General features: G+C 36.8%; 1 protein-coding gene across 4 annotated transcripts in view; it reads right to left on the reverse strand.

Moving 5' to 3' along the window:
* Nf1 (neurofibromin 1) overlaps positions 1-25,631 on the reverse strand; it is a 139,368-nt gene that overhangs the window by 77,191 nt on the left and 36,546 nt on the right. For all 4 annotated transcript variants that reach the window (XM_071591045.1, XM_071591043.1, XM_071591042.1 and 1 more), the window contains exons 15-23: positions 25,255-25,296; positions 24,733-24,806; positions 20,368-20,541; positions 18,884-19,122; positions 14,795-14,966; positions 14,554-14,693; positions 10,416-10,631; positions 7,813-7,929; positions 4,921-5,099 (exon numbers count right to left, since the gene is read on the reverse strand). In XM_071591045.1, the coding sequence (XP_071447146.1) occupies positions 4,921-5,099; positions 7,813-7,929; positions 10,416-10,631; positions 14,554-14,693; positions 14,795-14,966; positions 18,884-19,122; positions 20,368-20,541; positions 24,733-24,806; positions 25,255-25,296 (1,353 nt within the window). The remainder of the gene's footprint in view (positions 1-4,920; positions 5,100-7,812; positions 7,930-10,415; positions 10,632-14,553; positions 14,694-14,794; positions 14,967-18,883; positions 19,123-20,367; positions 20,542-24,732; positions 24,807-25,254; positions 25,297-25,631) is intronic.

The following is a 25,631-nucleotide window of genomic DNA, read 5'->3' on the forward strand; positions in this document are numbered from 1 at the left end:
TTCTTCAGAGTGATTACATGGAGATGGACTTATCATGTATTTATCTTGATGCATCTTTTGTATTTAATTTTGCATTTTTGCAATAGCCAAATTATATTACTGTAAAACTTATTCTAGGCTCAAAATAAAGCATGCAACTCACTGGAGCTGCATGTAGGTGTAATTTTCTTTATGGCAATGTAAGATGTGTAAAAAAATTGAAATTGAAAACTGATCTGGAGGGAAAATTACTTTCCAAGTATATTTTCATGTTTTATGAATGAAATACAGTGCACAATTATAACAAAATTGCCTTAAAACAATTTTTTCAAACAATCAGGAGCAATAAATTAAAATATAAAAGGCCTAGAATGAAAATTTGGAAGTGCAATTAGGTTCATTACATTTGCATATATTATTGCAAAATTTCCAGCTTTTTTCATTTTTAATGTTTTATTTTGTTTCAGCCAATTGAATAATACATTCAACAGATTCAGGCAAGATGTAGTGGAAGTTCGTCATTATGAGAAAGAAATTTGCACTTTTCCACAGATTTATCTCTAGAATAGATAATGATCTATCAGATCTGATAATTAAGATAAATCTGTGGAAAAGTGTGAATTTGTTTCTCATAATTAAATAATAATATAAAGAAATATCAAATAGAAATAAAACTGAGGATTGTCAACAGCTGTGCTGCTAATTTATGGAATGCAAATCGACAGTAAAGCTGTTGACAAACCTCAGTCACACCTGACAAACCTTCCACCAGAATAAGAAAAAGCATAACATTCCATGAAGCTCACATTATCATCGCGACAGATAACTAATCTTAAGACAATTTTAAACATTGGTATGCATAACCATTAATGACCAATTTATTTGCAAAAACTCGTTTAAATTAAAAAAATTACATATAATGAATGAAAGCATGGAATTATGAATGAATCCAAGGAGAAAAATCAGCCATCATCTTAATGGAATTTCATACAAATTATGGGTTTCAGGAATGTACGAGGTCTATTAAAAAAGTATCACGACTGTGTTTTTTTTTAAATTATTTATTTATTCATGAATACAGTTAAATCTTGTTGTTATGCCACCTGTCAGGACCGAGCAAGAGTGGCATTGTAATGAGGGCTTGTAAAAACGGCTTTTTTTTCTCAAGTATCCCTTCAGTCCAGAGCTCTCGAGAATCATCGGCTGGTGCATCTTCTTTTGGCGGATCTCATTGTCCAGCCGATCGCACGCTTGCAACACACCAGGCTTCCCACTTCTCTGGTGCATGAACGGAACAATTTCCTCCTCGACAGTTATCTCATCATCTTCGCTTTCCACTGGCTCTGCGCTACACATCATCTCCTCCGCAATCTCTGCCAGCGTGACCATCCTGCCAGTCGCGAGGCGCTCGTCAGCTTTGAGAAAGTCAGACAGCTCTCGATCTCCCCGTTCTCAAGCATCTTTTCCTCGGCAGGCAGAGCTTTCCAGATCTCGAGCAGCTTCATCCCTGCATCTGTGCCTCAGTTTTTATCTCCTCTTCGATGAACTTTGCGGAACAATTCCTGATCGTCGACCTATTCCCAAGTATGCCGCATGACGTATAGAGCGTCGAGCAACGTGAACCTGAACTCCTTTCCCTCCTCAAGCTGGCGGCATAGCAGGAGCTTCTTGTAGTGGCACTTGAGGTACTCTATGATTCCTTGATCCATTAGTCGCGAATTGGCCGTCATGTTGGGTGGGAAGAAGACCAGTTGGATGTTGTTCAGCTGGAGCTCGGGAGGGTGGCTGGGGAAGTTATCGAGACAGACCAGTACTCTTGCTTCCCTGCTGGCTGAGTTGTCCGTCCCACGCACACAACATCTCCTCGAAGAGCTCCGAATAAAAGTGGCATAGTAGCGAGAGTAGGGGGTGGCAAAGTAAATTTATTTTGTATTAAATTTTGTAGGGACCGAGCAAAAGTGGTACAATAGCGAGAACGGCATAGTAGCAAGGTGGCATAGTAACGAGATTTGACTGTATCTATTTTGTCCCCTTCAAATTTTGTCCCCATTAGATATTATACACTTGTGCCAACATTTTTTCCAACCCTCGAAGCACTTCAAGAAATCATTTTTTGTGATCTTGTTCAGCTCCTCCTTCGATGCAGTATTTATCTCGCCAATCGTAACCTAGCGTCATCCTTTCATGGGCCTCTTCGGGTTCGGGAACAAGAAAAAGTCACTGGGGGCAGATCTGGGGAATACGGTGGCTGCGGCATCATTAGTTGGTTGTTTTTGGCCAAAAACTCATGCACAAGTAATGATGTGTGAGCAGGGGCATTGTCATGGTGCCAAAGCTAATTTTTGTTCTTCCACAAATGCTGGCGTTTGTGTTGGATTGCTTCGTGCAAATTTTGCATTAATTGCAGGTAATATTCCTTAATTACTGTTCTACCCTGTGGTAATAACTCATGATACACCACACCCCTGCAATCGGAGACAACTCTGAGCAAAACTTTCACATTCGACCAAACTTGGCGTGCTTTTTCTGGTCTTGACTCATGCCGCAGCTTCCATTGGGATGAGTGGGAGTTTCCACGTCATAACCATAAACCCATGATTCGTCACCAGTTATGATCCTCTAGAGCAAATTGGGTCGTCGCGGACAGCCATTCCATTACCTCATTAGCAATGTTAATGTGTTCCTGTTTTTGGTCGATATGGAGTAATTTTGGTACGACTTTTGTGGCAACCCGAAACATGCCCAAATCATTGGTAAAAATTGAATGGCACGAGCCAATCGGTCCTCAGAAACTTCTCTAATAATGATTCAACGATTAGCCAATACTATTTTCTTCACTTAATTAATGTTTTCATCTGTCGATGACGTGCTCGGACATCCGGCACGCTCTTCATTGTTCACATCTCCTCCGGCCTCTCAGAACGTTTTGTACCACCGATAAACGTTGCTTCGGTCCAAGGTCTCCATATGCCACAGTCAACATTCGGTATGCATCTGCGCACTTAATTTCGTTTTACACACAAAATTCGATACAGATTCTTTGATTCATTTTTTGGATCAGGCAAAAATCGAAGACAAGCCAAATCACATCCAAGCAAACCAGCCGTCAAAAATTAATGGAACATTCAAAATGGCCGAACCTTTTGGCATAAGGGAGAGACATAAGTACCATACATAACGCCAAAAATAAATCAAATACACGTAACCCGCAGAAATTCAAAATTCACGATACTTTTTGGACAGACGTCGTATATCTCCAGTGTTGATTAAATTGCCTAGTAAGGTAGGGTCTTCAGATAATAAAGGCGCATGCATATGTGAGGACCATGTAAGATCAAGGCCTGTAACTTTAAGGCTTTACCATATCCCACACAATGCATCTGTGAATATCCTCCATGCACACTTAAAATTTATTATTATGAAACTCATGTCTTCATTCTCATGAAATGAATCAGTTGTTCCTGGAGAAATGAGTGCTCTAAATACGAGGTCTGTCCAATAAATATGGGAACTGAGGCCACATAAACTTTATTTTGCAAAATTTAGCCCACATCTCTTTTGTCCCCTTCAAAATACTCTCCATTCGTTGCGATGCACTTATTCCATCTTCTTCTTTTCCACTTTTTTATAAAGAACCCTTGGAAGTCCTCATTGGCAGTTACACTTTTTAGTTTTCCCGTCGTTTCTGGCTTTATTCCGTCCACATCTTCCCAGTGATGTCCCCTCATCACATTTTTGCATTTTGGGCATGGGAAAAAGTTGCTGGGGGTGATATCCGGCGAATAAGGAGGATGATCAAGGATCAAGGTGATTGAAATGTTTGCCAGAAACTGTCGAACAATCAATGCTGAATGAATGTGCAGGTGCATTGTCATGGCAAAGGAAGGATCCATCCGCCATGCTCAGTCAAAATTGTAGTGTGCACTGTTGATTTTCCTAAATTCAGTTCCTCGGCTATCATTCGGACAGTTTTCCGACGATCGGTAAGGACAAGGGACCGCACACGATCAATGTTGTCGTGGACACGGGGGGTTGAAGGTCGCCCCTGCCTTTCATCATCATTCGTGGCCATCTTGTCGGCCATCTTTAAAACCCATAATCCACTTGAATACACGGATGTTTTTCCTTCAGAGCATTATCACCGTAAACAGCTGCTGCCAACATTTCAGTAATTTCTTCATAACTTTTACCACACTTCACCAAAAAACTTGATGTTGATTCGAAGCGCCATGATTTCATCAATTTCCATTTTCGACGAGCAGTAAAAACAAAGAAAACAGAAACTAACATAACTGGCACCATACGCACAGCTCGATGATTCGCCAAGCACAGACGGCTCATTGGGTCTCAGGCTACTACCGCCACTAGTAGTGGGCAATGGGGTTATAGTCCGTGTCATGGCTGCCATATTGCACCAATTTGCGTATTTATTGGCCAGACCTCATATATTGCACTTTCTCTGTGACAAAATACTGAAACCGCAAGCATATGGTGTGGGGCTTGATGAGTAAAAATATTCATTTTCTCAAATGCAAGGGCAAAAGCTGTTTTCACACTGAAATGCAAATTATTACATTACATTGCCAAGTTCCAGGCATTTTGATGTACTTAACCTGCAATTCAAGTACCTTCCCATTACAAATATGGTCAACATATAATTCATGGATAAGGAATTTAAAGGAACGACTTATCAAAGTTGTCAACCATCAAAAGGTCAATCATTTACTATTAACACAATGCTCAGGCTAGATGGCTGGCTGATTGAGAATGTCCTGTTTAGCAATATTTAAAAAGGTATATCAGGTCATTCAATAATAATGAAGGTCATTTAGCTAAGACTCGGATCACAACTTCAAAGAATCCATTTGGTCATAGCATTTTTTAATGAGCATGAAAAATTGGAAATGCCATCAAAAGATTAAGTAAAACATTATGCCAAACCTATAGAATGCATGAGACCGCTGTCAATGTTGGCAGAGAGGAGGTTTGACATGGCCTGAATGGTTGAGTTCCTCAGAGTGCTCAATTTGCCAGCTTGCACTCTCTGCCTGGAAACATCCTTATCTACATCTTGGGCTTCACTGCAGTCATTCAAAAGGTTCATGAATAGCGTGAAATACCTGAAAGAAAACCAAAACTGAATTAAACTATGTATTTCAGGGACTGAAAAACATAATGCAGACTAGTGAACAATTTTTTATGCAATTTTAAGACCCATGCCCATATTTTTCATCATTTAGACCATATTTTGCATTCAACATATTTTTCACTTCCTTCATTTAATAGACAACTCATTCCACAACTCTTCCATTCCTTTCATGTAAATTTGTACACACCGAAACCATTTGTACACACCGAAACCATTTGTACACACTCACACCATCATACACACTTTTTTATTCACCCATGCCGGTGGTGTATAATGGAGATTGATTATTGTAATGATTGTTATCCGAAAAAATTTTGATAAATTTAGTTTGACTACTGGAATATCCCTAATTCTGGTGAAGTCCATTCTCATGCTACATTGGGCATTTTTCCTCATTATTTGGCATCCACTGCTGCTGTAAATCTTGGAATACAGAGAGAGGATTGTATGACTTAAGCATAAAACATCTATTTACCTCCCTTGCCATCCCATTCTTATTTTAAAAACCCTCCCACCTTGCTTTGTACATGATTAAATGATCTACAATAAGTAAAACCTTTCTAATTTTTCAATCAATAATTTATTAAAATTCAATCAAAATTTATTATTGCTAAAACACTAGGGAGTTACACAAACCTTCACCACACTTACGTGCAAACTAGGAACTGTCCATCTACCTAGACACATTGGTCTATTTTCAATACACTTCAATTACAAGCCTACAATGCAACAATCATTCAATGAGAATTTTCAATTCTCATGCACTATACTTCTTAAGGAAGTAAAGTAACTAAAAAATTTGTTTCAAGTGTAACCTACATGACTTATTTACAAGGTAACTATACCCTGACATATATGAATTTTGTCACGCCTATGTCTCTCTCATGTCCTGTATTTATAAGACCAAATCACCAGCAAATAAAAATATGCACCTGAGAATGTGTTTCATTAAAAACACAAAATCAAAAAGAACAAGAGAGCCTGGTTCACAGCAAGTAACATTATTATAAAGGCATTGGATAATTAACGCATTCCCATTTCCAATAACATTGATTCCTCATTCAATGAAAATAACAGATAATATAATTTTATCATAATTAGCATTTAAATAAGGGTAGAAGTATGAGGTAAGTTTAACCTTTCCATGGGTTATGCTTTAATGTTACCATCTATTGAATAACTCTATGGATCGATGATCCACCATAAACCTTTCCATGAATAACAAGTCACACATTGGATGTAAAGGCTGCCTCAAGCAGTTCTACATTTAAATCAGAACAATGTTTGCATTCTATCAAAAAAATCATCCCCTTTGAAGCAACCAATTTTCAATGGTTAATAAATAATGCCAGACAAATTTTTAGCTTTTGAGATTCACATTTCATCTGTGTGGTGGTAAGCTGATAAAGTCCACTTCCAGACAAGTTATTTTTATAAACTTGTCCAGTGACTAATGCTATCATTGTTCAATTTAAAAAAGTGTCTTAGTTCTATACAAAACAGTGATAGACTTCACAGGGTACAGTTAAACCTTAACACCACAAACGCAAACTTAAAATAACAAAAGAAACTGCATACAACTTAACTGAATTAACAGGTAGAGATTTAGAATAAGTTAGTTTTGCCTATTTATGCTCTTCTAGGTCACTACCTATACTGCACAGAGCTCCAAGTATCTCCAAGACACACAAGAGAAGAGCAAAGTAATGCAATTTGAACTTATAAGTGCCACGCAATATCATGAGACAGCAATACACCATCCAATGTCACAGTCTCAAGAAAAATCACCCAAGATGGCTCTAGAACCATTTCAAATTCAATCTCACTGTCCAGAATCTCAAGTGTGTTATACACTTCATGTCAGGGGCATAATAATGTACAAATGTACACATGAAATTTTGTAATTTACAAAAGTGCATTCCGGGAGGAATGAATTGAGCATCTTTATAAGAGCAAATTATTTCTTAGCACTCAGAAAACCCTATAATACAACAATCCCAAACCTGAGACATGACTCAAAGACATTCATAAGGGGCGTGCAATAATATAAATGGGCTTATGTGCCCACGGATATCCCTTTTGGAGAATATGTTCTTCTATAGCATTCGGATTCATAAAATTTTTTTTATAATTTAAATAATTTAAAATTTTGTTTTTTTTTATAAATTACAGACTTTTCTTTTCATGCACGTAACTATACCTGTAATCTATTTCAAGATGTAAGATAAGTGCAAATGAACTTGAGTTAGACTCCTTTCACTGCCCTTTGCAATATCTTAAAATAAAATTCAGCCTCCATTAAGGTTGCCATAATATTTATATTCACTGCTCTATTGGTATATTTGTTTTTAATTCTGTAAATGAAATATGATGATTTTGCTCTAAAATAATTCTACCTATTATATATCTTGTGATTTTTAAATATTAGCATTAGCCCAATTACTGAGATACCCCCGATTAAATCAGCTGCCCTTTTATCATGCACATTAATTCACTTTAAAATATCATATATATATGTGGTCACTTTTCCCTTCTCCAGTCCATGGAAGCCATGATTTTCACTGTCTTTAATTCTTCATCGTTATCAAATAGCAACCTACCTACATATTTCATAATCTGGTCGTAGAGGTTATAAATTAATGTAACTATTATTAATATTATTAGAACTACAAAAGTGCACCTACTTGAGAAACAATTGACTCTTGGCTTCCATGAGATCACCCCTGTCCGACTCTTCTGGCTGCAAGGGAAGTCCCCTCAGTAGAGCAGCCACTGCTTCCATGCATGCTTGATCCAAATCCCTTTGGCGAAATGGATACAGGCACACACTAATTATAGCGTTAGTCAGGTATTAATGAGTTTCCACAGGAACAGGAATTCAATAATAACTTTTCAAATAATCATCAAATTTCGAAAACTTGCCTGTGAGGATTTGTTTCCATGCAGTCAGAGCTGCAGTCCAAAAGTGACAAAAGGTAAAGAAGTTCAAGGAATACAAAATTAGTATCTCATCACTTGATTTCATGGGTGAAAAACAGGTATTGTCAACCACATTTCTCTTAAAAATACATGCCATGAGAGTGAATTTTCAACCAGAGACTTGGTATCAATTTTAAGGTATCCTGCCATGACTAATTTGGCAATTTGGATTATTTTGGGATAATACAACTGCACTGAATTACTTATTTTTAAGAGGAAATTTTGCAAGTTATACATCACTAACCCAAAATGTAAATGAGGGAATGTAAGTAGTAGCACTATGATTACATCAAAACACAAAAGTGGGAGCCATTAGATACTCATGAATTTCAATTTAATATATTTAGTAAAGATCACAAATATCAACTGGAAATAATGATTTTACAGACAAAATGTAAACATGAGTATTTTAGGGAACTTTCAAAAGCTGATTTAATTAATCTTTAATTAGAACTAATCTCTTTTCCCATTAATTATCATCAATTTTCAGTATGCCATCCAAACTAACTGCCTTTGATGGAATAGAGTTTTGATGTTAGGAAGGAGGAAACACATCCTGCCATCAACCTAGAAGACTTTTGTGGTATACCATGACTACTGAGAGCTGCATATTATTACTGAGGTTGTGGCAAACAGAATTAAGTCGCCTTACTAATACAATATATAAACTTTTGAGATATATATAATTAGCATATATATACTAATATTAAAAAATTACCATTTTAAGTGGTTAACTACGGCATTTCAACATCGAGACATGAACTAATGTTTGCCCAAAACTACTATATTGGCAATACATAGTTACAAATGAAAACTTCTAGTGGCAATGACTCTATATCTGCTGGATTGCTGACAGTAACAAATCAGAAGACATAGCTAAATGTCAGGCTAAAAACTACTATATTGGCAATACATAGTTACAAATGAAAACTTCTAGTGGCAATGACTCTATATCTGCTGGATTGCTGACAGTAACAAATCAGAAGACATAGCTAAATGTGAAAACTTATATTAAACAGTCATAAAGATAGTTAAACAGTGTTTAATACAAATTTCTTGATTAAAGGAGATGCCAGTAGAAATATCACATTGGTTTGTGTATTCGTAGCAAGACCTTGACTTAATGTACATCATTGTATGATCTTAAGGATGAATGCTAATTGATTTTTTTATTTACTTCATACTGTCCAAGTATTCAAAACAATTTAATAAAACTATAATACAGCCAGTTCCACGTGTGGTGGTGAAATCAGGTACCTGGAAACAAAATGTGAGCTGCTCTGACACATACATACCTTTATACTCAGGGAGTTGGGGTGAATGCAAAAGATGAAAAGTGGCTTGGTGTGGTTCGGGGGGCGGTCATGGCGAACTAGTCAGATGCTTAGGGGGGAGGTGGGCAGTTTTTGCTTAGCTTTGGCTGAAAGCCACATCTTAAAAAAAACACAGAGGAACGTGCCACCACGCAGGAGTGTACAACTCATGTTTTGAAAACAAAGGATGCCGGCCTCAACAATAATGACGAGAACTCTGGGAAAATTTCACATTTGAATTCCTCTAATTCTCCTTCGGGGAGAATTGCAGTCAAAAATTGCATGGATGGATGAATAGACAAAATGGCAAATAAAATAGTGTATAATCCATATCACCTTCATTTTACTGTTACCATGAGATAAGTGAAGTGCGATTATCTGCAGAACCTACGTAATTTTGATTTGAAGATCTCGAGGGATGAATTCCTAATTTTCACCAGACCTTGATAATGAAATATCAGTAGTAAAATTTAGAGGTAGCATTAGAACTGCAGTTTTCAATAAGGAACAGCATGCTCGGAACAATTTTGCACAACTAATAAACATAGGTTAATACTTGGATTAACTGATAGTCTTAGGCAAGAATGATGAAGAGGAAAGGAGTTGTGACGACAAATAAAGCAATCTATTATCAAAATGTCCCAGCAAAGCCACCCACAAATGGTTCAGCTGATAAACAAGGTACACAGAGCAAATACACATGAATTAAAATACCATTGAGGAAACCTATGACCTCAAGAATTGAATCAAAAGCCATTGGAATACATAATACTAAATTTGAAAACACTGGTATTCATTACAGTTTGGTATAGCTAAAATATCCCAACACAGTGAAAATTGAAATAAATTTTCAGAGCAATAAAAAATGCTTTAAAAGGTATGTCGACTAATCTCAGAAGTGAGCATTTGAGTATTAATACGTTTACTACAAAAAGTGGCTTTCAACTGATGACAGAAAAATTGTCCAGTTTTAGTGCACAAAAGCTGCCACTAACCTTGTGATTATGCTCACATCGCCTGAGCTGGGAGGAGCAATTTGCGGTGAAGTGCCCATGACCCAGTCCGTTAAATATTCAACCAACTTATTTCGAAATTTCATCTCCTGCCGAAATGCCAAGTCATCACGTCGCTTCATCATTGCCTCCACCAGCTGACAGAGCTTCGTCTTAATGTGGACGGCATGCACAGTCATGTCAAGGTGCCTCACGTACCTGTTAAGAGGAAAACAATAGTTTTTCTCATTCTTATTCAAAGTATACTTGATATGCAAACATAATGGGCAAGGGTCAACTTAGAATATTAGACAGAAGACTTGTAACATATCCCATTTATCATGCTTTTCTTTATCCTCCAAATTCTGCCAGGAAACTTTTCAATTCAACAGCACGATGTTGATCACCATTCAATTAAAACTACATATTATATTTATATATTGTACACACATATTATATTACATATTATATATTATATTACATATATTATATTACATATATTATACATTATATCACATATTATATATATATATATGTATGTTTATATATATATATATATATATATATATATATATATATATATATATATATATATATATATATATATATATATATATATATATATATATATATGTTTATATATAAATATATATATACATATATATACACACACACACACATATATATATATACATATATATATATATATATATATATATATATATATATATATATATATATATATATATATATATTCAAAATATAAATTGAATATATATAAATGAAATGAATATATATATATATATGTTTATATAGTATATATATATATATATATATATATATATATATATATATATATATATATATATATATATTAATGATATATGGCTTTTTGGATTCATCTCAGCCAAGAATAGCAGGATAACCATTAAAATAAAGCAAAAGCATCATATTATGATATTGTATTGTATTGTGTATATCGTGTCGTAAAATATCGTAGCGTTGTTTTCATGACATTTTGTTTTTTGGATTCGTCTCAGCCCAGAATAGCATAATGACCATTAAAATATCGTAAAAGTACCGCATCGTCAAATATAGTTTCGTCAAATATACTATTATAAAATATCATATCGTCGATTTTAATGATATATGGTTTTTTGGAATCGTCTCAGTCACAAATAGCAGGATAACCAATAAAATATTTTAAAATTATCCCATGGTAATATCGCACCGTGAAATATAGTAGCGTCGATTTTAATGATATTGGGTTTTCTGGATTCGTCTCAGCCCAGAATAGCAGAATAACCATTAAAATATCGTATCGTAATATCGCATTCGTAAAACACTGTATCATATCGCTTCATTTAATAAATTCCAACGTCGGAGGCAAGGCGACGAGGTTCACAGTCATCCGGACGAGCGCTCTCCCGATGCTCTTGGCCGTATTTATACAGTTCATCCGAAGAATGCTGAACACTTCTATTTGCGGTGGTTTGTACTGGTGAATGCTCGAGGGCCAACATCGTTCGAATCACTACGATCTGTTAATGGTATAGTGGACCCCTTCATTTCGTGCTGCATGTCAAGAGCACAAGTTGCTTGAAAACGATAATCATTGGGACAGGACAATGGCTGAGGCAACTATTTCTGCATCTCAAAGTCAGATACGCACATTATTTGCTATCATCCTTTCGACATGCTTTCCATCCAATCCACTTGACCTGTGGAACAAATACAAGGATAACATGTCAGAAGATGTTTGACATCAAATTCGGGTAAGTTCTAGAAATCTCGACATTGAGGTAAATGAGGAGTTGCATAATAGGCTTAGCTGTTGATTGAAGACGTGTGTTACTTCATGTGCGGCAGTTTATTAGTGAAGTTAGGAATGCCAACGCCAGATCGTGGAATGAAGGATGCCTTTGATCGAGAATGGGAATATGAGCTTGAATACGATTGACATGAATTAGAACATTCAGTTCAAACGAATGTACCCCGGCTGAACCACCAACAGAAGCAAGAATATGATACATTGGCAAGTGAAGGCAATTGATGATGGAAATGGTGGCTTATTTTTCCTCGATGCCCCTGGTGGAACTGGGAAGACATTCATATGAGTATCATTGCTTTTGAGCACTGTCTGTGTGAGATTGGATATTGCGGTAGCAGTTGCTTGTTCTGGCACACGGCTAGGATGCAGTACTGCTCATTCAGCATTTAAGTTGTCATCAATCCTTCAAAATTCTGAACAAGGGACATGTGTGAGATTTCGAAACAGTCCGCAATGGCCAATATTTATTAGCATCTAAAATCATCACGTGGGATGAACACACGATGGTCCACAAACACACATTGTAAGCACTTGACCGGACATTGAAAAGATCCATGGAATGACTCAAGATGCTTTGGTGGCGCATTGATTTTACTGTCTGGCGATTTCCGCCAAACACTGCCAGTTGTTCCAATATCGAGGACTGCCAATGAAACAAACGCTTGCCTCAAATCATCAAATCTATGGTGATATGTGAAGAAACTTCAACTGACAACAAACATGACAGTTGTATTGCTGACCGATCCATCTGCTGAAGATTTCTCCAGGCAATTGTTGACTATTTATTTATCGACTTAATTGGGCGAGGTTGAGACTAATAGTCCCTTCTTCCACCTAACCCTACATTACATACATTACATTGAAGACAATCACATACAACCATACCCTAGATGGAGGGAAATCCACCTAGGTGGGAATCGAACCCACGACCTCTGGGTTGGTAGGCGAGGACGTTACCCCCGCCGCCACTGAGGCCGGCTATTGGTAATGGCCTGTCGACGAATCGAGCGGATTGATTTCATTTCCTCGGAAATTTTGCAATTTTATTTCATCGAAAGATGAGCTCATCAACAAAGTATTCCCAAACAACATTGATAGCCATTAAAATCACAAATGGTTGAGTGAGCGAGCAATTTTGGCGGCCAAGAACAAAGATGAGGATGACTTAAACTTCGTAATTAAGAATCAAATCGTTGGTACTCTGCATTCTTTCAAATCTATTGACTTGGCGACAAACGAAGATGAAGTCACCAACCATCCATCAGAATTTTTAAACTCCTTGGATGTGCCTGGCTTACCACCGCATAGTTAGCAGCTGAAGGTTGGCTCAGTAGTCATGATTCTCCGAAACCTAAACCAACCAAAACTATGCAATGGAACGCGTTTGGTGATAAAAAAACTGATGATCAATGTGATTCATGCTACTATACTCAAAGGAAAATTCAAAGATGATGAAGTTCTTATTCCGAGGATTCCCAAGATCCCAACCGATATGCCCTTTGAGTTCAAACGAATTCAATTTCCAATTCGTGTTGCATTCACAACGAGGATTAACAAATCACAAGGCCAATCGTTGAGTGTTTGTGGTCTAGATCTAGAAAACGCACGTTTTTCTCATGGTCAATTATATGTGCATATCCACGTACCCTGGCGAGGTGCCGGCATTAGCCTTCTCTAAACGAAAGGCGCCAAGGGGTCCGCCGCTTAACGTACCATCCGACGGACGGCGTACTCACTCAAAGTGCCCTCCACAAAGCACCTCAAGTAGGGATCGAGATACCTCTGAAAAATATTCAACACCGCCGGGATTTGAACCCGGGCCCTCTGGGTGTGAAGCCAGTACGTTAGCCCCCGCACCATCTCGATCCCCAAATCTTAATGAAGCCCATACAATTATGTATTGTTCTATGGTAAATAAATCTATCTATAGCCAGTACGTGACTTGAAAATGATTTTCCCCATCCATATTACATCTAATGCTTCTGGAACCAAAAAATATTATTGTTGCTTCAAATATCCATTTAAAATGAAAAACACCATAATGTATCATTGGACATGTATTGCAAAACTTTTCTTTCAGTCATCAAGCTAGTCAAACTGATGTACATACAATATTTGTAAAAAGTGCATCACACAATTAAAAAAATTCATTTTAACATTTATATTTTTGTTTGACGGAAAAATATATTTTGTAGAAAAATGAAGACACATGGTTAAGATTTAGAAAGACCATACTCCTCACAGCTTCCTCTCTTTCTCTTCAATAATAGAACTAGCATGATAACAGAGCATAAATCAATATGTACTTGCCTGACAATAGCAAGCATCATCCCTTCAATGCTAGTCACCCCAAGATGCTCTGATGGATGATCAGTCTTTGTATCCAGTACGTTTTTCATGATAAAAATGATATGCTCAATAAACTGTGTGTTGATATCCGAGACTATAACCTAGAAAGTTGAAGTTAATTTAATAAAACAATACATGATACATATGCCAAGAACTTTGAATGCATTTCAAAATGATTGCATTGAGAGATTGCATATCTTACCTGCCCTTGCTGATCAAAGAATTTCTCCACAATCGCCTTTATTTGATCAAAGAGTATAGGGTAAAGAGCTGGTGACATTTCATGACCAACCAATTCCTTAACATGCTTCTGAATTTGGGCGCCAAACTTCTCATTGTTGCAAACCAGCAGGCGAAGGAGTTGACCCACAAATCTTAATAAGAAAGAAAGTAAACAGGTCAGAGTCCGCAAATCCCTCTCCATCAAAAAAGTTTTTAAAAATATACAACTACTTTTACAACAATTAAACAGAAACCTTTTGACACCAAAAGTATCCACAGTTACAAGCCCTCACAATGACCTTACATTAACCATAATTTTCAAAGTACAACAGACAAAAAATATTATAAAAATAATGACATTACAAACATATGGTGCAGTCCCATGAGACCTAAAATATTCCTTTATATGAATAAAATCAGAAACATGGAGACATTGCCACTGTAATTCAAGCCACTAAGTAATGTTCCCAATTTTCAAGTATTTTTTTAGGTACTTAACCAGCAATTTAATAACTTTTTTAGCAAACCCAATCACAAACTCATAGACATTGCAGCGGTGCTGTGCAGCAGTGTAATAAATTCCCATCAGCTCTATTGTTAATTTCATCTTTCTTGGTCTGGCCTAAATATTTATTACTGTAGAATAAAATATTTCAGAATGTGATCCATCTAAAACGTGATCCTATACTAACAGCACAGCGCATGAAACAATTCATTTACCAAGTACAGCGTTGGAAATCTTTGTCAACATCATCTCCTGGAGACTCATTGGCGTAACTCACAAATTCTAAGCATGGGAAGGTCCGCATCAAAATATTAACTTCTCAGACACTCAGATAGCAAAATGAAAGCACAGGAGTATTTATACTAATACAGCCAAGGTAGGATGCAAGAGGAGAGATAGGGAAATAACGTCAAAACTTGAAGTTGGAGTCATTAATTGTGCACCCAATGGCTTCATTGCATCTCTCTCAAATATTTTACAACAGTGAGTTTTAAAAAAGAGGGATCTTTTTTTTTTATTTTTCTCATTTTTGAGATCATGAAGAAAGTAATCTAATTGATCATCCTGGAATTGTTCCCAAAAAGCATTATTAAAGGATGGACTTCCTATGTTTAAACTAAACCTTTTGGCTCGTTTGGAGTGAAAACTTTTATAATTCCATAGATGCCTTAGAGATGCTTCTGAAAAAATCAAGACCTCACAAATTAGGTTTAGACTCCAGGAGATTATTTAGATTAAGTCTCAACATTATTCTGGTGGCTAATACAGGTAGGTTTGTGGTAGTTTGCAAATATGAAAGCTTATTCAGAATATTAAGGAAAAATTTATCTCTCATTATGTAGGCAATATTTAATAGCAAAATAATTCGAAAGGTGACAATCATTGTTCTTGAGGTGCTTATACAACCAGAAGCAGGAGTGGCTATGGATTCTCCACATAAGCTCAACAGGCTATATATATAGCTTAGGTTTTTGGATGAACATAATTATTAATTAAATAATTTGTTACCCCTAGCAAAACACAACATCCTACTTTACATCAGGTCCCTCTTCAGCTCTGAGTACTTTCTTCCTCCCTTCATCCCGTCCAACATCCCTATCCTGTTCCTTCCCTTTCCTCGTTTGCCTAACATTCTCCCCTCAATTACAGTCTTCAACATCCCGCTGCCGGTCAATACCCCCCCCCCTTCAGCCACTTTTCCTGCCTCCATAGGATTTCTCCCAAACAAACCTCTCTCTTTGCCCACAATACCAAGTACTTCCTCTACAAAAGTACAAGTTCAAGTACAAAAGACACTATTGGAACCGTTAACGCAAAAAGGACTGGGAAACCATGGATCACGGATGAGATGATTACAAAGATGGATGAGCGGAGGAAATGGAAGAATGTAAATACAGAGTCAGGCAAAATGAAGTACAAAGAATTAAACAATAAATTGAGGCGGGCAACAAATACAGCAAAAGAAGCATGGTGGAAGACCCAGTGCGAGGATATGGAAAGTCTGCAGAGGAAGGGTGAAATCGGTGCGCTGTACAGCAAAGTTAAATCGTTATCGGGAAGTAAGAAAGGAAGATCTATGCTAACAGTTAGAGATAAGGCGGGTGAGGTAATAGTTGACATAGGAAAGATCTAGGAGAGATGGAAGGAATATATAGAAGAACTGTATAGTAGAGAACTTCGACCAACAAAGTTAGACATTGAAAAAGAATATGACGTAGAGGAAGATAGCTCAGGTCCAGGCATACTATACGATGAGATAGAAAGGCAATTAAGGGAGATGAAACTAAATAAGGCCGTGGGTATGGATAACATTCCCGCGGAACTATTGAAATGTTTCGGAAAATGTGGGAGGAGGCTATATGGGCTGATTTGCAGAATTTATGAGGAAGGAATCTGGCCAGAAGACTTTGTGAGATCAGTTTTAGTTCCTATTCCGAAAAAGGTAAAGGCTACATCATGTGAGGACTAAAGGACCATAAGTTTTATATCCCACGCAGCTTAAGTTGTTCTCAGGATCATAAAGGATAGAGAGTAGGGCAAATGATTACTTAGGGGATGATCAGTTTGGGTTTAGGAAGGGGAGAGGTACACGTGATGCCATTGCAGTAATGAGATTATTAATCGAGAGGAATATAGGAGAAAACCAGGAGGTATTTGCCTGTTTCATAGATTTCGAAAAAGCATTTGATAGAGTCAATTGGGAAAAACTAATGAGTATATTGCAGAAAATAGGAATAGATTGGAGGGAAAGGAGGCTAATCTGCAACCTTTACATGTCTCAGACTGCTCAGGTGTGGGTACGGAACGGGGAGTCCGGATGGGCAGTGTTAGGAAGAGGTGTAAGGAAGGGTTGCCCATTATCACCCCTGTTGTTCAACCTGTATGCAGAGGAAATGATCAAAGAGGCAAAGGGAAGAACTGGAGGTAGGAATGAAAGTGGGCAGGGAATTCGTAAAATCAGTTAGGTTTGCTGATGACCAAACGTTAGTTTGTCAGTCAGCCAAGGGGCTGCAAGCATTGCTGAGTGAATTGGAAATTCACTGTGACAGGTATGGGATGAGAATCAATATTAATAAACAAAGGTTATACAATTTTCTAGAAAGAAAAAGGCGAAGCTTAACATTAAAATAGGAGGGCAAAAACTAGAGTAGGTATAAAAGTTTACGTATCTCGGTAGTGTTTTGGACCAACATGGTCAAAGTAGTAGGGACGTAAGGAGAAGAATTGTGCTAGGCAAAGAAGCTTTCACAAGGAGGAGGGAGTTGATGACAGGGACGTTCAGTAAGGATGTTAAGAAAAGACTCCTAAAAACTTTGATATGGAGCGTAGCTATGTACGGCGCGGAAACGTGGTCATTGAAGCAGGAGGATAGACATAGACTGGAGGCTTTTGAAATGTGGGTGTGGAGAAGAATGGAGAAGGTGAAATGGACAGAGAAGAAAACAAACGAGGAAGTACTTGGTATGGTGGGCGAAGAGAGAGGTTTGTTGGGAGAAATCCTATGGAGGCAGGAAAAATGGATGAGGGGTGTATTGACCGGCAGTGGGATGTTGAAAACTTTGATAGAGGGGAGAATGTTGGGCAAACAAGGAAAGGGAAGGAACAGGATTTTTATATATATATATATATATATATATATATATATATATATATATATATATATATATATATATATATATATATATATATATATAAAAGAAGAATCAAGAATGAATCACATAAGTCACCAGAATCTATGGCTCCCTTTTACCAGTCGCAGGTCACACCCCATTCCTGCATCTATTCAATTTAGAATTTTGGTTGCTTGTCCATTAAAATAAATTGAGATAGAAGAAGGTTCACGCAGAAAACACCACAGGCAATCCATAAGCAGTCCATCACATTTCCTCAGAACTTAAATATAACATCAAACTGGCCGTTATGACAATTCCAAATGTTCACCTAATTACTGATAACTTTAGTGATAAATGTCACACTAAACTGGTTTCACCAAGATTGTTTTGTATTTCCCAAGACATCACCTGAAATCAAAAAAGTTTGAAATGCACCGAGCAGACAACTTACTGGGTGACTGGGCAGTACTGGACATCTTGGCTGGAACTCGGGAGGACCCCACCGCTGGATTTACGGGACTCCACAACATTTCCAGCCATGGCGGAAACACAGGGAGGAGAAGAAGAAGAGACAGCTGAAACAATACTGCAGAGAGGGGGAGGGCGAGGCGATGAAGACTTGCGTTGGAGGCACACTCCCCCCAGGGCACATAAAAATCCAGTCATATTGGCCCACTCGTTAATCTGATCCTGCAAGACAAAAGTGAGCACATTTTTATAAAGATGAAGTCAATCAAGTTTCAGAAATATATTACAATGTTTCAAAGACTCATATTTGCATCAATTAGCATGGAACCAAGAAAAAAATAGGATGAAAAAGTTCAAATGCAGGGTGTGTCCAAAAACAAAATTTTCTTAACTTTTAAAGGGACCCTGCACGAATACCACACATTGAATGCTCTCGGCATGGGGAGTTAATTTTACATAATAAAATTTTATAGCCAAAAATAATTTTTTTTTAATCTATTCATTTTCAAGGAGTTTACAAATGAGTGTCAGAATATCAGGAGAAACACAAATTTTGAACAATTTTAAAGGAAAATCTGTCCAATGAGTGTGACCTGAATGAAATTTATAAAAAATCCTCTTGCCTAGCTAAAATCTGTAGCGGATGCGATTAATGCTAATCATTCCAAAGGCAGAACTTATCAGTCTGGCCTCAATTTGAAAAGTTAGATTATCTTTAAGAGAATTATCTTTTTTGCCAACATTATTGAGTATGTAGATTATGTTCCATAATCACCCCATCAGTTGCTTTTAATAGAGAAAACAATAATATGTAAGTTGGCCTCTGATCTCAGGAGCTTAATAAGGAAAGGTGGATAAATCTCCTACATGGTGTTCTTATTTTTACAAGAAAACTTGTTCATAGTAATACAACAACTTCGTAATTTGGTCTAGATTATGTTTCTAGGATTACAAAGGCATATCCATTTTATTGCCTTTTTGTTTAAGGAAGATAACTTCCAGTGAGTGAAGTATTCATTAAATAGACATGAATTACAACACAGCACTCCCCCATTTTAGGCTTTTCAAGACTTTACTTGCAATCTTCAAAAATGAATGATTTGTTTGTAGATGGGGTATCTTCTTTGTACCCACTTCTAAACAGTGAATTCAAATTTACACCTTTTTTTTAAGATTTGAAATAACCCTTTTCCAAAAGCCGTTTAAGTTACCATGAGATTCTGAGGCAATATCATAGCAAAACAACGAGAAAAGGCAGCATTTATGCAAGAGACGCAATGAAGATTGAGACTGCTGCATGATACCTACGCATGACTAAATAAATGAGTACATATCCACATCATCGGATTGATGAAAATATTCACAATTCTCTCTAAAGATTACTCCCAATATTCAATATGCAGAGCATATCTGTAATCCTCATGATTTAGGATTGAGTGAATATAGTGTAAGTAAATGCCTTAATACCTCCAGCTCATGCTCCGAGCTTTGGTGTGAAGCTCTCCTCTTGCCCATGCCTCGATGGAATGCAGCCTCCACCTGGCCATCCTCCATCTTGGCCTTGGGATACGACGTGAGCATCTTGGTTGAGGCCTCCCAGTTGCGGAACGTCTCTTCCCACGCCTTGGGCACGGACACAAACTGGTGATATAGAGGATTGTGCAGGTGGGCCATAAAGCATTGATTGGGATTTCTTTGTCAGAAAGTTGGATGGTTAACTCAAGGACATTTGGAAGGATATGCAGGATAAAGGAAGCAAGAAGAGCATGCAGTGCAGGAAAAACCCAGAGCACAATCACATCTATACATGGTACACAGTACATCAAATGCACTTTAATGTGAAAAATATCTCAATGACAAGAGCACAGATTCAGAGCAAATTAATTATAAGAAAAAATCACAGAAGTACATACACAAAAGAATGCATATCAATGGCACAATCATTCAAAGTATTAATCAAAAATTAACATCCGACAGGAAGTTTCTTAGTTACAAATGATGCAATGAATAATGGCAGTCTACTATACGAGTAGCCACACTGACCAACCACTGCTACATTGATGAGGCTCCCCTTAAGCAATACAAGGTCTCACCCTACCCTATCATAAATTCTTCTCCAATTCTGCATGACTCCACTTCCCTTTGTTCCATCCAACATGCCTTACATCTTCCTCTCCGTAACACACCAAACATTCTACCCCTGATATATCAGTCTTCAATGTTTTATCACCAATCAAAATGCTCTACATTTACTTTTCTGGTCTACTTTGGATTTCTCTCCAACAAACCCCTCTCCTCCTCTACCATGCCTAAGTACTTCTCCTCATTTGCTTTGCTTTCTGTCCATTTCACCTTTTCCATTCTTCTGCACATCCACACGTTAAAAGGAAGGATATTAAGTATCTTCCACTTATTTAAACACATCTACTGGTCAGAAACCAGAAGTGCATTCCATGATCAGTTCCTTTCTCTTATCTTTATACATTTAAAATAAATCCTACAAATTCCAAAGAAACTGCGGGAGATGCCGCAACAGTAACTTTTAACGGAGTCATCCGCTAATGTGCATTTCAATGCAGCAATTTCAGAGTGTAAAAATCAATCGAATGATTTTTACACTCTGAAATTGTTGCATTGAAATGCACATTAGCGGATGACTCCGTTAAAAGTTACTGTTGCGGCATCTCCCGCAGTTTCTTTGGAATTTGTCAAAGTGAAAACACCATAAGTGTTTCAAAGTTGGCTTTAACCTCGTGGACTGTGGCGCCTCGCGCATGAATACAAATGCCTGTGACATTGTATGTACGGTATTTCGTCACAACATCTAGTTCCTTTAAAAGCCCCAAAATTTCAGAGTTTAAGAAGACGCCTCGGTAGCTTAAGCGGCTAAAGCACTATCCCAGTCAAGGCGAATGATTTTTACACTCTGAAATTGTTGCATTGAAATCCTACACACTTCGGGCACATGTTCATGGATGAAAATGCATGTAGTGAACAACTGTTATAATAGATTCACACATATCAGCGGCAGCAATTTTTGCATAATGGATAGAAATTGCAGATAAAGACACCTATTCTCATCGGTTCTTGCTCGGATTGAGTAGTCTAGTTATTCATTCATCTCCTGAGGGAGTTACATGGGATAAGAGTTTTACTATTCTCACCAAAAGACACAAGTGATTTGCGATTTGATGCAGCCATGGGGGCAAACAAAGCCAAAGAAGATCTTTTACTATGAGAATGACACTGATGGAATGTGACTCAGCTTTTCTTCTTTTTATAATCTAAACATACCACTTCGGCAGTTTGGCTGCAGTTTTGGGAGCATTCAATCATCAGGAGTTTTAACTCAAGTGTAAAACAGACACGGTGAGCTTTTAAGATTGACCAATTTGAGCTTCATTAAATCTCAAAATGGCCAAATTGTTACTTTTCAAAAATGAATAGGTATTTAGAGAATAGCACCTATTATCCAAAACAAACACAATGCAGTGGTATCAATCATTTTCATTGTTTCAAAAATATTTGCAACTGTTTTATTTACATCCAATAGTGCAAGTCATAACCGAATTGATGTCATCAAAGTGAGTGGTTCGCAAAAGGCAACGTGATTTGACATAGGCCACCATCTTGCATTGCGGCTGGAGTTGAATGGCTTTCATAAGTGTTTTCATCCACTGCGGACAATAACGCATCCAGGTGTCCCCACTGCTAAGAAGGAAGATTTGCTTCATATGTAGTGTGCCATATTGCAGTAATTTCAGCACAAAGAGAATGTTGAAATTCCAATTCATACACCTTATTTTCAAAGAAATATGAATTACTATTTTACACCATGAATTTTGTCTCCAAATTCAATGCATACAGAGAATACTGCAAAAAATTTCACTTTGCCATATTTGCTATGATTAGAAATTTATAATTGTGCTTCTATTTGCTATTTATACCCAGTAAAAAGGTTGGTGATTTCCCCTGTTACGTTCCCTTACATTAAAGAATTCTCTATAACACACAGTTTAGCCCTTAAATTCTGTATGAAATCAGTCTTATGATGAAAAAATAAAAAATTTAATTAAAATATATTTTAGAAGATAATTCAAAAATATATTAGGAAGAAATTATTAAAATTTTAATATTCAAAGTGATCATTTTCCAGGATTAAAATGAATCTTCTTATGTACTATTACCACACGTTTGGTAAACAAAAACGTTGTAGGGCCTTATGTATGTAACAATGAACTATACCCAACAAAGCATATACAATTATCTAGCCCAGTCACTCAGAATGACGGCGATAATAATAATAATAATAATCTTTATTTGCCCAGAAGACACTGACACAGTGTAATAGATACATCATATAAGTGTATAGGACACGTCATATGGCGATGGACCATCTAGGCACATGGTACAATGATGCTTGACCCGCTGTCCACTTATGTACAAATGTGTATTTTCATAAATCAAAATTCAACGAACTCAGAGACTCCCTGTTGTCTTTAATTATGTATATCAGTTACAGATTAACTGACTCGTGCACTGAAGTAGTGTCTTCACAAACAACAGTCGGAGAGTTATCATGCATTGATCTCCAAGGCAGTAAGAACTGCAGTATGAATACACTTATTCATACTCTACTTAAAATGGCAAATGATTTTAATAGCTCTCAAATTCATGTCCTTCTAACCAGTCCACAGTGATTGGAAGACGCTATGAATTGTCTTGAAAAATCTTCATTAAACTTGGCAGATAAAATAAATGTTTAATGATTGTTAACGCAATCCTTTTAAACTAAATCTTATTAACGATTAATGAATTATTTTACTTTGTCAATTTAGCATGTGATGCCCATGTGACACATGGCTTGCCATGGTAGTTACCTCTTTGAGGAAATGACTTGCCCACAGTAATTCTTATTCTACTTGGCAAACTATCACATTGCACACATTATAATTAAATACAATGATTTATACTTATTACAATGATTAAAAGAGCATGCTTTTACAAACTGTTAAAATCATTAACTATTTAGAGTAAAATATAACACCATATATAATATAACTGCCCACAAAATGTGTTTAGTGAGGCAACAAGCACATACAGATACTTAAGCTGATATATTTTTTATAAAGAGGTGTTAATATGTGCACTCTTTATTAGTTGTGCCATCCAATGCCCAAGGGGCCAAATTACCAATTCAATGACATTGCATGTAGTGGTAAACATCAATACACACAGAGAATGAGTCACAAAGGTACAATAGGTACTACAAAAACCTCCCTGAATACAAAAGTTAGTACCTAAAAGAACCTACATATTGAGCATTAGGTACAGTTTCAAATAAAAGCATGTGCTTCTATTATTTAAATGCTGACTTAATTCATGCTCAATTAGGCCTAAGGTCACATCAACTAAAGCAAACGACCCCTTGATGACACTGAAAAACAACTCCTCATATGGAATGCACATTCAACTATGCATCCGACGTTCGAGAGCATGTTTATTTAATAGACAGAAGTTTGATTAACCTACTTTGGATGCTATAAAATACACACAAATTGTTACGACATCTCAGGATACGCTTAAATGAAAGAGAAGAGTAAAGAAAATGAAAAGGCCACTGCATTATTGGATATCGCAATATCTGAAATACGCACACTCATGTATTTATTTTACAACTGTGCTCACATGGAAAAATGTCAATGCGTATTTTACAAATAAAATTCAAATTGATTAGGGAGGAAAATAAAACATCCCAACTTATTTCTGTAAACTGTTGCCATACTGATTAAATCCATACATTTCAAATGACTTATTAAATATCAAACTTACAGGCTGTACTCCATTTGCACAATGTTCTATCTTGCGAAGCAGAGCCATTATTCTCTTTTGTAAAGCAGCTCGACCTTGGGGTAGAAACATATTAATAGTCAGAGGTGTGAACTTAAAGAGGAACCTACTTGATAATGAATGATAACAGCTTATACCATTTGGGAAAGGAAGCTAAGTAGTAAGAGAAACAGTACACACACATGGCTTTTAAATTTCATACTCAGTCTAATTGAAAGACTTCTCATTTGCATGTTGGGATCCAAGATCCATGACCAGTTGACAAACAGAAGTGAGTGCTGCGGCATGAAATAGGCAAATAAAAAGAGAGGAATATATATTCAAGATACTCTCCATCACGTGTGGGCCTGACTTACATAAATTCTGGAGTTGACAATAACTGTACGGTTGAGCATGAAAATTTTCTAGCGGCGTAAGAGTATTTATGGAACAAACCAAAACAGCAAAAGATGCTTCAGCAGCACATTACAACAGCAATAATAATGTAAATATAGTCACACCTACCCTGATAAAACTCTCGAGAAAATGCTTTTGACTCCAGGCTGGCTGCATTGAAACAGAACACTCAAAAATTAAACAACTGTTATTGTCAACCACAAAGAAAAAAACATTTATTTTACACTCACAACACTCTGGTGATTAAAGATACAACTGAAATAATAACAATAACTCAAATTCCACATTGAACATCATTCAGTAAAAAGGAATTTTCCAGAAAACAATTGGTCTTCAACTTTTTATATTTACATATCCACGGGAAAGTTAAAGATACCACAAATAAATGACAACGTCCTACAATTTTGATTTGAAACAATTCGTAAAAACTCCATCTATAAGTATGGTCACTTGTTACTTTTCTTGAATAGATATTCCAGAGTGCC

Source organism: Hetaerina americana, unplaced genomic scaffold (assembly GCF_022747635.1).
Source record: "Hetaerina americana unplaced genomic scaffold, ioHetAmer1.1.p SCAF_40, whole genome shotgun sequence".
In the NCBI taxonomy this organism is placed as follows: domain Eukaryota; kingdom Metazoa; phylum Arthropoda; class Insecta; order Odonata; family Calopterygidae; genus Hetaerina; species Hetaerina americana.